At 50.2% G+C, this 14464-nt stretch overlaps 3 protein-coding genes across 3 annotated transcripts; 1 reads left to right on the plus strand and 2 right to left on the minus strand.

Moving 5' to 3' along the window:
- Nucleotides 1-1378: 1378 nt before the first annotated feature.
- Nucleotides 1379-2302, minus strand: DL89DRAFT_271380 (uncharacterized protein; the record flags this gene model as incomplete). Its single annotated transcript, XM_040888918.1, has 1 exon — nucleotides 1379-2302. A coding segment is annotated over one exon (599 nt), but the record flags the coding sequence as incomplete, so codon positions are not given.
- Nucleotides 2303-7140: 4838 nt separating this feature from the next.
- Nucleotides 7141-7407, minus strand: DL89DRAFT_211530 (uncharacterized protein; the record flags this gene model as incomplete). The annotated part of the gene is made up of 1 exon (XM_040884204.1): nucleotides 7141-7407. A coding segment is annotated over one exon (267 nt), but the record flags the coding sequence as incomplete, so codon positions are not given.
- Nucleotides 7408-9289: 1882 nt separating this feature from the next.
- DL89DRAFT_132107 (uncharacterized protein) lies at nucleotides 9290-10480 on the plus strand. Its single transcript, XM_040883329.1, has one exon. It carries the CDS (start codon nucleotides 9508-9510, stop codon nucleotides 10312-10314), a length of 807 nt encoding a protein of 268 aa, XP_040739483.1. The 5' UTR covers nucleotides 9290-9507; the 3' UTR covers nucleotides 10315-10480.
- The last annotated feature ends 3984 nt before the right edge of the window (nucleotides 10481-14464 follow it).

Consider the following 14464-nt stretch of genomic DNA (forward strand, 5'->3'; position numbering starts at 1 on the left):
AGGTGAAGAAAAATTGTTGCTGAGAAGAAAAAAGTGAAAGAATTGCTGGAGTTGGCCAGTGCTGCCCCCACCCATTTATAAAGCGGGCCACAGGCAATTAGATGACCTGTTACCAAGAGCAAATCTTCACACCACGCCAGACAATGACACAATCATTGCCGACGCTGATTGGTGCGGGTCGCTCACAGCGGATTTTTCTTGTGCAAATCATCACAACACTCCGAACCCCCGCTGTCGGTCCAACTGCTTTGCCGGGGAAACGCCCCCTGCTGAAGCTCTAGCACACGGGGGTGTAACGTATACACCGCCCTGCTGAGTCATGTAGACAGGGCAACCCGGGGATCGCATGTTGTTTTCTGAGAGATTACTCTAAAGTTGCCGGTATGAGTCGAAAAGGTCTCCAACGATGTCACTTCACTGTCGCGGGTTGGAAAGCTGAAGCCTGCCACCCTGCTTCTGCTAACTGTTGAGTTGAGAAGGAGGGAACATCAATGGCCGTGGCGTGCACTCTCTAAAGACAGTGCGAGAGGCGCCGATACACAATCCGGAAACATGCGAAGGGGAGACCCCGAGTGTACTAAAAAATATCCTTGACAAATTGACCTTATTACAGCAAGAACCATTCTGTTGTCAAGCCAGCCACCAACTGTAGAGCCGCCATGCTACCAGAAACATCACAGGAAATGCTACTGCTTTATGGTTTTCCTGTCAGGTAATACCAGTCGCCCATCGTCTCGTGGCCAGCATTGATGTAGTTTGGATCTTGGCTGGAGAGAGTGACAATATTAAACATGAGCGAGGTTAAAACAAGGGCACGGAGCTGCTTGTCCATGCTCGGTCTAATCTCCAGCTTTTCAGGATGGAGCTTCCTGATATTGAGTGTCGCAGCAACAGACTCATTGCCATCTCGCAGCTCCTACTGACTACCTTTGATTGGAGTGTTCCACTTGTAGTCAGTACCGCTCGCGTCTTTGAACTTCCAACCGAGCCGTGTAACTCCTTGCTCCAGTTTAAGTGTCATATCTCGTACTATTGCATATCTACAACTGGTGTTGCCTCCGGGCGATCGCTGCTCTTGACTTTGGATATGATGCCAGCAACCAGCATGGCATTGTCATCAAAATCGATTTCAACCGAACTGAGGATCAAGTTCGGGTACTTTACATATGCTCTGTAGACAGGCTCGCCAGAACCCTGGGCCGCATCGATGCTGTCAAAACAGCCGCTGTAGAAAACGACACACCTCACAGCGATGGGAACAGTCTTGGAGAAAATTGTAAATGGATCTGTGGACATGATAGCTAACTGGAGAATGACTGAGGGCGATGCGCACGCCGGTTTTCTGTGTTAAAATAGACTGCAGAAGACATGTGGAATGTTCTTTAGCAAAAAGTAGGTGTCCCTCGCCGTCTTGGCACACTGGTATGTCAGGACTGGACTACAGAAAGCGCGTCTTGCAAACTGAAGGTGTGTGCTAAGGAATATTCTCTGTTGATTTCCGTCCCTTCCAAAAGAAAGCAGACAGCCTTCAATAAAGAACCAACCCCCAGAATCGCCTGATATTACGCTGCCAGGTATAGTCCAGGTGTATCCTTATCAGCACATGTTAACAAAATCGTAAGAGGATATCATACTGCGTGAACAAAAAGCGCATTTCTTTGAGCCAGTAACTCGCCTCACTACCAACCATGAGCAAACCTGGGCTAACTCCATGATGCATATATGGCTACATTGCTGTGGCTGTTGGCATGGGTCCTTGTGATAGTGAGTGCAGTTATGCCAAGTGCCAAAAGAGAAAGCACTCGAAGCTCATTGCTAATTCCAGTCTTGAATTCCAGGATGCCAGGACCGTCCTTCCAGAACTTTGTGCAGTCAAACGTGGCAATGGCTGCCTTTTTGCTGTCAAGTAGCTCCCACTGAGTCTTCAGCGCTTTAGTGTTCCACTTGTACTTGACCCCTTGCGCATCTGTAAACTTCCATCCCAATTGCATATCTCGCTGCTCCATTTTGTAGGGAACACCCCGAGCTATGGCGCTGGCACTTCTCGTCGAGACCTTGTCGATTAGTGCATTAGCTACAGTACTACCGCTTGTCGGCATCACTCCAGCAACAACAGTAGTATCGTCATTCACATCCACCGTCAGGAGGGTTACGTGAGGAAACTGAGCTACGATGCGATAGGCCTGCATGCCAGACCTTGCGGCGGCTTGTCTGGTGTCGAACCTGCCATTGTAGAGCACAATGTTCTTGTGGTATTCCAAGTTGCGCAGGGAGGAGCAGGTATATGTTTCAAGAGACATAGGTTATAGCTATTTAGTAAAGGAGAGTTAGTAGAAGAGCGAGGCGCCCTCAAGCCCCTTTATATTCATTCAAAGCGCCAGACTGCCATTCTAGTACCTGTGGATTGCTTTCACAGGCTTGGTACGCTGATGTCTCTGAATGTAGCCAATAGCCACGAGCCTCTCGGCTACCGAAATTCTGAAAGAAGCCCAGGGAAATAGCTGCAGGTGCAAATCCAGGATTGAAGATCACCTGACCGCTCCTCTCAGAAAACTTGGAATGGCCGACGAATACAAACACGTACAAACCACTTGGCAATTGGCAACACGAACACCCTAAAGTGTGCTGAGGAGTCATCTTTTTCTCTACTAGATATCTACATGGAGACAGTTCTGCAAAATCGCACGTCAAAATCGTACATGGCTGCCCTGTCCATGAAGCCCGCGGAGGTATCCATGGCCGCTTTGCTTGGGAATCAGTCGCTAGGCATTTTCTCAGCAGCTATCCCTTGCGGTATATATCGATACCCTAAAGGCTATAAAAGCGAAAGCAGAGTACTGTCTACGAGCACTTGGAAGGCAATGGACAATGCACCTGCCATCCACCGGGTCATGGATATAGCTGAGAAAGGCAATCTCGGGTGGGATGTGACTCTAGTTAATTAGTGTAGCTCGTCTCGGAATACATGCCAATGTGATTTCTTGCATGGCCCAAATAGTCGCCAGGTGTCTTGATATTTTTGAAACAACTCTGACAGCTGTAGTTTCCTTTTGCCTTAGGCTTAAGAAGAGTGGCCATTGTTCTTGAGAATGTTCTGGTTTGTAGAAATACGATGTTCAAGGCAAGTATTCAACTACCCCAGTGCTGCTACCTAAGCCCATCCTCTGGTTTTATATTGCTCTGAAACATCTTTATCAGCCATGCCTGCGTTTGAACGTCACAAGAGATAAATGACAGCATATTGCATGCCATACAAACCGTCACCATCAACTAATCACAATGTGGCGTGTTCTAGTCAGTGCTTTTCGCATCTTCGTTTACCAGGGAGCTGTCAGCAGCCATATGAGACTGGGATAACTCACACCTCAGGCGTAAACCCACTGGTTGTGATATAAAGCAATGCCCCACACTTCAGCTATTGATTTACACATCAGCAAGCAAGTGACAGTGCACACTGAAGGCTGCTCCGTCATCACCCGCAAATGAGGGTAAGCGAATTCAGGCTTGCTAATTGCGTTGCTGCTACCAAGCTGCGGAACCCAGACTAGGGCTTTTGTGTTTTGCCATTTTCTCTGCCCCAACGGTGGAGTTCCGGAGCGACGAAACGAAAAGGGCAACAGCAGCAATTGCAAGGATACTCACACTTCCCCAAACCCCACCACGTGTTACTTTCAGCGCTTGGTGATGATGCGACAGGTCAATCTCACCAATGCCTCCATTTGGGAAGCAACTCACGGAATAATGTCACGCTGAGGGATTTTGGTCACAATAATCACAAACCTGTCGACTCGGCCTTTGCTCGCCACCTGGACCGCCACCTCCGCTCATCCGGAAAACAAACCTTTAAAAGGTCACTCAATGGCCCAAGAGCTGCAGCAAAATGAATTTTCTCCACATGATAAAACCGGCTTCAGCCGACAATCATACAGCCCGCTAGTGCCATTTTCTACCGTGCACCTTGCATGCACATCGCCTGTAGCTCGCGCGACCACTATAGTATTTCATATATTGCATACTATCATGCAAAGCGTATGTATGTAGTGTTGGTAGATGGCCACCTAACATACAGCGTATTTGCACTTCCGCCACACGTGGCAGTACAGCTGCCAATTGGAATCCCTAGATCCAAATCCATACTCCAAACTCCAAATCAGTTCCCATGGCACCTATTTCGGCATAGCGGAGCTGCAAAGCCTAGACGGATCTACCATTCCTTCTCATGAGCTATCTGCTTCCCTCATCTGCCTTCTGCGGAACAGTATCCTCTCGGCATGAATAAGCATTCATGTGCAAACATACCAAACATCCAGCTTTCCCACCCAATGAGCTCAGAATGATACCGCCTGGCGTGATCGTTGTGCGATATTAGTTGTTCTTCATCTTTCCCCCAAAAACAACGTCGCAACATTTCACCGATGGCATGCTGATCGGCGAATTCTTCGTTAAACTAGCAAGGAGTGCCCAGTATAGCTTGAAGAAGGCAGCTGTTGGGTTGCGCTCGCCATGCACGTCGCCTATAGAATGCCCAGGCTGCAAGCCGATCTGGATGCAGCTGCTTGACACCTAATGTCGGCGCAGCATGGGCAGAGTCATTTGGGCCACACTCCATTCCCCAGCCTGGTCAATCCCTGTTCTGCCTGCACCTGCCTAATACGTGGGAAGGCACAGAAAGGCCGCAGAGGATGTATGGTGCAATCGCCCCATTTTGCCCCTTGCTGTACCACATATGGAAACCGCTACATCTGTGCGGCCCAGTAATATTTCTATCCCAACTGCCTTCGCCCAATGAGTACGCTACAGAGCCCCGCTTTTGGGGGACAACGACCACGGGCGCTGCCAACCAACTCAGCTGTGTGATTTTGGACACAAGGTGCGGCTAGACTGTCGACTATCTCTCTTTCTAGCCCCCTAGCTCTAGCATAAGGATTGAGCTGACCAATGCCTTTGCGACCCGATGGTACCATTGCTAAGCAGAGAGGCAAAATGGCCGAGAGAGCATTCGTATCCACCAGGTTTTTGGGTATAAAACCCCTTGAACTTGCCCTCCAGGAACGCAAAATTTTTCTAACAATCTAAAGAACCCCTCACCACCTTTTTGTTCCGCTCTCTTTGTAATATTCCTACTCAACTCATTACTAGCGAAAATGAGCAATTCCGAGTCAACGACCGCTCCCCCGAGCCGTCCAACCTCCGTCAACAAGAACTTTTCCAACGGGAAGGCTGACTACGCCATCTCCCAGACCGGATCCGAAGCCAACGGCGAGTACGACCACATCCACCGCACCAGCTCCTCCTTTGGCGCCTTCTTCAACATGGTCGGCATGGTCTTGGGCTCCGGTTCCCTGCAGCTTCCCTACGTCCTGGCACGCGGCGGCTGGGTTGGCCTAATCATCATGGGGGTCTGCGGTATCATCGCTGTGTTCAGCTCCATCATCACCATCCGCTGTCTGCACGCCGTGCCCGGCAAGCGCCTGCTCGGATTCGTCGACATTGGCCAGGCCAGCTTTGGCAAGCCAGGTCGCTACGTCGCCTATTTCTTCCATGCCCTGTACTGCTTCGGCAGCACCTGTCTGTACATCATCCTGGCCGGCACTACTATCCACACGCTGCTCTTGCCGACGGGCGTGAACCTGAGCGAGAAGTTCTGGATGTTTGTCTGCACCTTCATCATGTGGGTGCCGTACATTATCCTGAAGCAGATGGCTGAGACCGCAATCATCAGCATGTTTGGATTCCTCTCGAGCGTCGTTGTTGTCCTGATAGCCGTTGTTATCGCCTTCAGCAAGCCGTACCTGCAGAGTGATCACGCCCCCGCCGACAATATCCACGCTGTCATCCAGGGCACCGATATCAACCATGTGTTCTGGGACTGGGCTGGTGTGCCCACCGCCATGGCCACCTTCTCGTTCGCTTTCGCCGGCAATGCCATCTACCCGTACATTGAGGGCAGCATGCGCAACCCGCAGCACTGGCCGTATGTCTCCATGTGCGCCATGGCTATCATCACTGCCTTCTACATGCTCTGCGGTGCCGCTGGATACCATGCGTACGGACATCTTACAGTCTCGCCGATGCTCGATAACCTGCCGCGCGGTGCCCCTAGCGTGGCGGCTCAGATCATGATCGTCATTCACGTGATTATTGCCGTGCCCGTGCTTATGACCTCGTTCGCTATGGAGGTCGAAAAGTCCTTCAACATCACGCCCCAGTTCATGGGCAAGTGGAAGGAGCGCATCACCCGCACCACCATGCGCACTGTGCTTCTGGCCGCACTCATGGGCGTCTCTATGGCCATTCCGTACTTCTCCCAGGTTATGACGCTTGTTGGTGCCCTGTCCACGGGATGCGTGTTCTTGATCGAGCCCATTCTATTCTACTGGAAGCTCTACGGCATCCGCAACATCCCTTGGTATGAGCACATTGTCGGCGTCATCATGCTGTTCCTGGGTATCCTGGCCATGGTGCTGGGCACCAAGGACGGCGCTATTGCCTTGAGGGATGCCATCCACGGCAACTAACCTCACAGGAATCCCCTGCTAGACATGCACTTTCTCACATTAATCATGCATCTTCATGTAATTCTTTTCATTATCTTCCTTTTGAAAAATGCAGCCACCCAGTACCAGCTTATGCTAGTTAGCGATGACGTGACAGATGTGTCGGAGAATTGCATAGATCGTGCTTGAGCAGGGATACTGCATTTATTAAATAATAGATTGAAAAATACGAGAATAGTTGGGTACTTTGGCAAGCAGACAGGTAAAGCAACAGAGGGTCTCAGTGCTTGCTATCACGATTCTTCTTCTTTGATGACTTGGAATGCTTCTTAGACCGCTTCTTGGATGGCTTTCCTGAAGCAGCTGCCTTTGCCGCCACCTGCATAGCTTCGACATCAGCACTCGTGCCTTCACCATCGTCCTCATCGTCCTCGTCCATTTCCATGCCATCTTCCTCCTCGGCGTCATCAGTGTCGTCCTCGGCCTTTGCATGGCCCTGCGCGCTAGCAACAGCTGCTGCTGCCGCGGCTGCCATAGCACTGACATCAACATCAGAGTGGAACGCCGCGCTATGATCCTGCAGCTCCTCCTCTTCCTCGACTGGCGACTCGCCAAGCTTCTCTCTGAGTCTCCTATTCTCTGCCTTGAGCTGCTCGTTCTGGCTCGTCAGCTCCGAAATCGCCTGGTCTGCCAGCAGCTTCTCGATCGTCCACTTCTCAATGTTCTTTGCCTCAGTCGCCTTCAGACGGTGGATGTAGTCAACGGCCTGGGCCAGGATGCGACCCTTGTTCTTCTCTGCGCTCGGCACCAGCTCTGCCAACCGATCAATTCCCTGGTTGATCACCTCTCGCCGACGCCGCTCCACCTCCTTGTGGCTCTCCTTGCGCTGCTTGTGCCACTCATCCGATCCAGGAGGAGGTGCTTCACCGCCGCTGCCGCCGCCACCCGTCCGCTTGCGCTTACCCGACGTGTTTCGGTCTGATAGGAACGGGTTGATGGGTGTGCCATCCGTGCGGCTCTCGGTGGCCGGCGCTATTGGCACAGGCGCCGGGTGTGCGCTTGTCGACGCCGTCTGGCTCGTGTTGGTGATGCTGTTGTTGCGTGGTGCTATCGCTGGGTAGCCTGCTGGCGCGCTGCTGTTGTTCGAGGCGCGTCCTGGCAACACGTGTGCCTTGTCTTCGATTTCCAAAAGTACGCTGGCCTGGTCAGCGGCTGTTGTTGGCGACGCCATTGGCTGCAATGGTCAAAAGGTGGTGTGAATGGAGTTCAAAGCGAGCAGAAACAAGAAATTGTTCTCGTGAAATGTACCTTCCAGCACTTAAAGAGGTGAAAAATGGCAAAAATGTGGGCTCTGTCACGGGAGTGGAAGAGGAAGAAGCAAGCTCGCAGCAGTAGGCATGCACCGCCCTGCCCCTACGCGCCGCCCACCAATCACGTGGTCGGGATACAATCTCACTTGAAAATGGGCCTCAATAATCGACCTCTGCACCCCCAAACACGTGATTGGCTGGAATGCAGCATCGGCAGAACGAGGCCGTAAAGCACAGGTGACAACAGCCGGCTGGCGAGTGAAGCGGGGGCAAACAACAGTATGCACATGCATAACAGGGGTCTGCCTAGGGATAGCACCTCTGCCGTCAGACCATGCTACCGCGAAACAGCGAAGGGGGTGCTTCAAAACTACAAGCAGCAGCCTAATTTGATAGCCAGCACCTGCGTCGCTTTTTTTTTTTTTTTGGACTACTGTACCAATGCAGCTGGTGAACATACAGAACTACTCAGTACTACGTTTGTCTAGGACCACTCTGTTCGCCGTCTGTGTTGGCATCCGATGCATGTTTGAGCTGTCCAGGTGGCTGCCCATACTCAGACACCTATGGCCAAGATCCTAACCTTGAGTTGTTTGATACGGGGTAGCTAGCTACAAATGCCTGTGTCAGAATAAAAGGGCTGCATGTATGGATATCGAGCTTGGTGATGAGTAGTGCATATATACGACTCATCATTGCAGCTAGTAGAAACATGGCGCTCGATACCTGTCCCAGATTAAATTTGTCGCCACTGACAAGCAGAAGTTTTATGAATATCGACTCAACGCCGCATACAGCTAGTATTGGTTGCATCTGTACGGGTCTACCAAGTGAGAAGTTCCAGAATTGTGATGCTTTATTGGTGCCAAAGAAGAATTGAGTGAGACTCGTCCTGAGGCTTGGTGATTAGTGTAATGTCATTGGCTATCTAAAAATGGGCATTTCAAGACTCCGCTTCACACATATGACTCAGGCCGGTTGTGACAGTTGTGCATTGTGTACACAAGCTTCTCTCATTCACATCTCTCTGATTTTTAAGCCTTATTTACATTCTTTCACGGATAGACTTACTTTAAACCTAAACACGTTAGCTGCCGACAAGCTTGTTGCTGGCGTTCTGTCCTGTGTAATCGAGACAACCAAGAAATGTGAGCATTCCCCCGATACATTTTTAGTGGTGTATCGACTATCAGCTGTGTGTCGTCAGTGGAGAGACCACCTAAAACAACCACTATGCAGCAGGGCCATCTTGCACAACAAATGAACAAGCCGCTCCAACATGATAAACTCCCAACGCACACACGACAAGGGGTATACCAATATTGGATTCATCGTTTCCATGGGGCTGACGACAGAAACAAAACAACTCGATATACACGATATCCCACCTGAGGGCACATGCACATTCGCAGCGGCACTAGATGAATTCAAGTTAACTTCACGCTCTTGGGAGAATATCACCTCGCTTCATCTTCGTGGTCATACACCTGGTGATACTGGGCGTTTACCAACAGATATCTCCAACCAAATTCTGTCGCGTCTTGTGCCCTGTCTTCCATTGATTGTCGTGATACAATATTATCCATTTTCCCAGTTAGCTGCTGGTAGCCCGCTGGTCTTAACACAGCTTATTGCTTATTACTTATTACTTTTCACGACTACGCAGCCTTCATGCATACATACCACTGCCTGTTGAGACAATGGGACCAATTAGTAGCCACCTCACCATTCTTAAGCTGGACTTTATCACTGGGCTCATGTCGCCAAGAACGGTAAAGTTTCCTATCACCGCACTACAGAAGCTAACCATCGTTGGGCTTACCAAAGAGTTTCACTGGTCGTGGTATAGAGATGAAACCCCTGACACGGCTATATTCGCCAGCTTAATTTACCTAGTATTGGTATATCGTGCTCACTCTCCCCGAAGAGCCACATCTTTTGCCAGTCTTGGACTACACTTCTCCCGCCTGAGAGTGCTGAATGTATCGAAGGCCCTTTGCTATCACACTGATTTCTATTCGGTGTTCGACCACGCACCTTTACATACACTACAAGCGACTGAGTTTAGAAGACACATGGGTTATTTGAGCCCCAACCTTATCAGGAAAGCTGGCATGTTTATATCATGCCTATATATGGAGCCACTTAATGTCAGGATGACAGCAATGAACCTGTACACTGACATACTGGCCATGTCGTCCAACATCAGAACCGCAGCACTACATTTTATACCATTGACGCCTATATCTACTGTAAACTGGTTTGTCCTTCAAACTTTTTTTCTCAGGGACTGTGGGATTTCATATTCAAGCATTGAAAATATTCTAATGCAGCTTCCGAAGTTGCTGAGATTTACTATACTTCTCCTTCCTTTATCTCAGTCTTCTCGATATGGAATCACCACCATGGATATGGACACAAGTGATTATTCTGTATCATTGAGCACGTCACTTCAAACATTCTCACTCAAGTCGAGTCGAGGATATCTTATCCCAACATTTGTCTAATGCATTTGCTAGCTGATCGTACGGACGCCATCGCTGCTGGACCTCCGTATTACCACACCGGTTACCGAAGGAATCAGCCAGTTCATTGCATTCAAGAGAAGGGACATTAAAACCACAAGCACGCATGTAATACGAACCCATGGGTCATGATAAACTGATAGCCAATGGACGTGCTATGAGCACAACTGTTTTATGCTGGTTTTAATTTATTCAGTAAAAATGGACTAGTAGGAAATAGTAATAGGCGACTTCAGGGTCGATGAAGGTGATAGGTAGCGGTGGCTTTGTACGACTAGCTAGCAGTATCTTCATAAATGATGAACTCCATGCGATGTTTCGCGATGTCCTTGAAAACAGTTCCACACTGGAGCACTTTTGGCTTGGCATTCAAAGCGCCTGAGCCAATCTTGTAATCCGGGGTATATTCAACGGGCTGATCAGCTGGGATCCAGGAAACCCTTAGAACTGCAGCATGACTGTTGAACTTTCCATAGATTATATGGTCATGGCGGCCCGCCAAAGTGTAATTGCCGCGGCCAACGATGCTCACTATAAACGTGTCCTTGCCACATCTGTCAACGGCAGACATCTTGTATTCGTTTCCATGTGGCTCAAATCGATACCCCTTCGGCTTGTATGAGTACTCGCAGACATGGCCAAACTCGTTGGCTGGAAGTGAGAATACACGGCATAGGTTTACCATCAGTTCTTTGCAATCGCCAAAAAAGTCCACTACCTCAGAGCTTTGGAGGTCAACGTATTTTCCAACAAGTGAATGGAGGTTACCGTCACGATTGAACTTGACTATCCGTATCTTTACACCATGCAGGAGTAGAATGGGAACAGTTAGGCGAGTTGGCTGATGCTTCCAAATCTCGAGAGCAAGAATCCCCATTTCTTCTAGAGCATCATCAGGTATGGTGTCGGTGGGTGTCGTCTGTCTGCACACGACAGCTGAATGGGCAGAGTAAAAATCGTACATGGGTGCAGTACTGTAGCAAATAAGATAATCAGCATTCCTGTTAGTCCCTGGAATGCAGTGCGTTTGATAGCTGACAAGTTTGTATGGAAGCGCACTTTGTCTGCCATACAAAGAAATTCTGCATGTCCAGGTATAAACATCCCACAAGCCGGTAAAAAGGCTCAACAATTGCCCCCGAGACATAAGCTCATCGTCGGAGTCTTCATGTTCCGCCATAGCTAAACAAGCTGCCAAAACCAGGTCTGGACTGTAGAACTTCGAAAAAAATTAGCAAAGAGGACGGTCGGAAAGAGACGAGGCGGGCACAAGTGTCTTTGTAAATGCTCCAAACTAAACAGGATTTCGATGGAATAGAATCCGAGAGCTAGAGAAAAGGGAAAGAACAAAAATCTAGTGTGTAGAACCAGCGGGACAGAGCCGTCTCAGTATTTATAGGATTGGATTTGGCCATATCCCAGACTTTGGAACTGCGGCCTACCTCAGCAGTGTCCATTGGCTCAGTGGCGCTGGGGCAACTGCCGTACATGGCTATGCTAAGCTCGGCGATGTGCCGATGGGACAGTGGCTCGGGGGTATCTGCGTGCACCGGTAGGGAATGGTAGCATGTGCACGCCACTGCCTCTTGGGTGGTGATGTGCCAAGAGGTGTGGAGGGCTTGGAGCTGATGCCGCTGTTTCAGTACCGCCCGATCGATTGCGTCACTCTGACAAAACAGGTCTACTCAGGGTTTAACCAGAAAGCACGTTGCCCTCGAGTTCGATTGGCCTATTGCACAAGGAATGCTGCCGCGCCAGCACTGCACCCTTGAGAAACAGCATACAGTACCAAATACGTATGTATGTGAGCCCTGGCCGTTGAACAGCACAGGCTAACCAGGGATCTCTGCGGCGATTCGCTGTAGCAAAGGTCTCAGAAAATATACTTTTTATTATTGTTTTTGTCTGGTATCTGCGTTCCTTACCAAAGCAGTGCAGAAGCTTCGGCTTTGCCTTGTGCCATATCACGTTCGCACAACTTGCATTCCCTTCGCGGCAGGTCCGGGGCTGTCAAGAGACTTACTGAGAAGACCGGAATCTTAAGCGCTGCTCGTAAAACTTTAGCATCTGCATGGGCAGCTTCGCGTAAATAAGCTCTATTGGATACTCGCACTTTTGGCCGTTCTTCCACTGGATCTGGGCAATAAGGCCGTCGTCGGTAGCATCAAGCGTAATGATCTCGTCCAGGAGCGGCACCCAGTCATCGGCTTCAGGGCCTTCCTCGCCATACACGATCTCCTGGTCAGATGCTTCGTTGCTCTCGGCTTCTGCTGCTTCTGGCCCAGCCTCCTGCTGGGGTTTCTGCCGGGGGTTCTGCTTGGCTGTTGCCTCCTGTCTTGCCGATGTGCGCCGGCGCTTGGTAGCCGCTTCTTTGGCCTTGAGCGACGACGCACCGTTAGACGCCGGGCGGCCACGCTTTTTTGCAGGCGCCGCCTTCTTTGCAGCCTTCGCATTATAGTCATCCCAGTACTTCTTTAGTATATCCTTATCGATGATGTTGTCCTCCGTCTCCCATGTGTTGTCCGCAGGATCATCGTACCCCTCCCATTTGATCATGAAGAGTGTCTCGCCATCCTATCGTGCCGATAAACAAAGCTAGTAAGCAGAGGCTGGCTCAGCACTAGTAGCCATCATGGGAATATTTGTAACTTACCTCACCCTTTGTATGCTCAACGATTTTCTCGACGACATAGACGTCATCGTCTTCCTCAGTGCTCGATTCATCGCTCTTGTCGGCAGCATCCTTCTTAACAACCCCTTCCTCGACAACTTTGTCTTCCTCAGCGACCTTGTCTTCCTCAGCGACCTTGTCTTCCTCAACAACCTTGTCGTCCTCGACTGGATCCCAGTTTTCTTCTGCTGTCCGTTTGACCATTCTGATCACTGACACAAAAAATGAAAGATTCTGGGCGCGGAAATTAAAAGCCAGGAATTTGACGCGTAAAAAAAGCGATCCAGCGAAAGGTAGTGTGTGGCAAAGTCACGCGTCATCAGGTAAACCCCTGATGCCTGCCATGATCGATTAACAGATCAGCCAATGGGTGGCTTGGGGACGAGGGGATATGCTGGGCAGCGGGTCATGCATGTCTCATCTCCTGCGGCCCGCAGCTGCACCAATGCAAGCGCAGCTCATCGAGGGACAATGAGACACCTTATCTTGCGTCTCCTATTTCTGTACATGTACCCCCGAGTCAGAAAAAATCCAGCAATTGCTGCATATGCAAGCTGTTCTCGGTTCAGGCATTGGGCGGCGGGGGGCGAGTGGTGGTGGGCAAATTTCCGCCCCTGGCAAGTCTTGACATTCGAGCAGCCAGCTCGGGCATGCAGTCGCTTTTAATTTAAGCTGGCCAAGTGATGTGCCTCCATGCACGTGTCCAACATGACGTCTGCATATCTTGCAGACCCCCTTCTCCCTTCCCACTCTGTCCGCGTTTCTACTGGACGACGACACCTATTGCTACCCACAGTGACCCTATGCCGGAAACAGCCGGTCGGCCCGCATCCCCGTCAACCGCTGGTGCACATCCCTCAGTTGATTTCCGGACTCGCCTACCATGCAGCTGAGAGGAAATTGCCTCCAACACGTTGACGCCCTCATCCCAGACGAAACTTGGGTATAAAAGAGCATTCTGACAGGGGCTTCCACCCAGACATCTCATCTTCTCCTTCCACTATCTCCTGGAATTTAACCCTCACACCTTACTCTCTGTAGCGCGAACGCACCGTCTCACCCAACAACAATGGCCTTCAACAACTGCGACTGCTCCTGCGACGGATGCAATGCTGGTGAACACTGCCACTAAGTGTGTCCCCTCTATGGTTATCTAGGCTGGCAAGCAAGCTCCCACTTCGTCTGACAACAGTCCCGACTCCTTTTGAATAGGTGCCTCCCCACCCCCTGTCCATTTGCCCTTCGCTCCTCGTTTCGCAGGATAATGGCGCACTAAAACCCAGTCCAGGTTATTGAGAGGAACTGGGATTCGAAGACCTACCGAGATGCCTGTGCCTCCCTCATCCATCCTATATTTCCTTCTCTCTTTTCGGTTCACATAACAATATAACAGCTCGACGCCCGTTTTCGTACTCGGGATGACCTCTTACAGCCCCTCTCCTCTGGTATATGCACAAGCGA

Source organism: Linderina pennispora, assembly GCF_002104995.1.
Source record: "Linderina pennispora strain ATCC 12442 chromosome Unknown DL89scaffold_44, whole genome shotgun sequence".
NCBI classification, from domain to species: Eukaryota; Fungi; Kickxellomycota; class Kickxellomycetes; order Kickxellales; family Kickxellaceae; genus Linderina; species Linderina pennispora.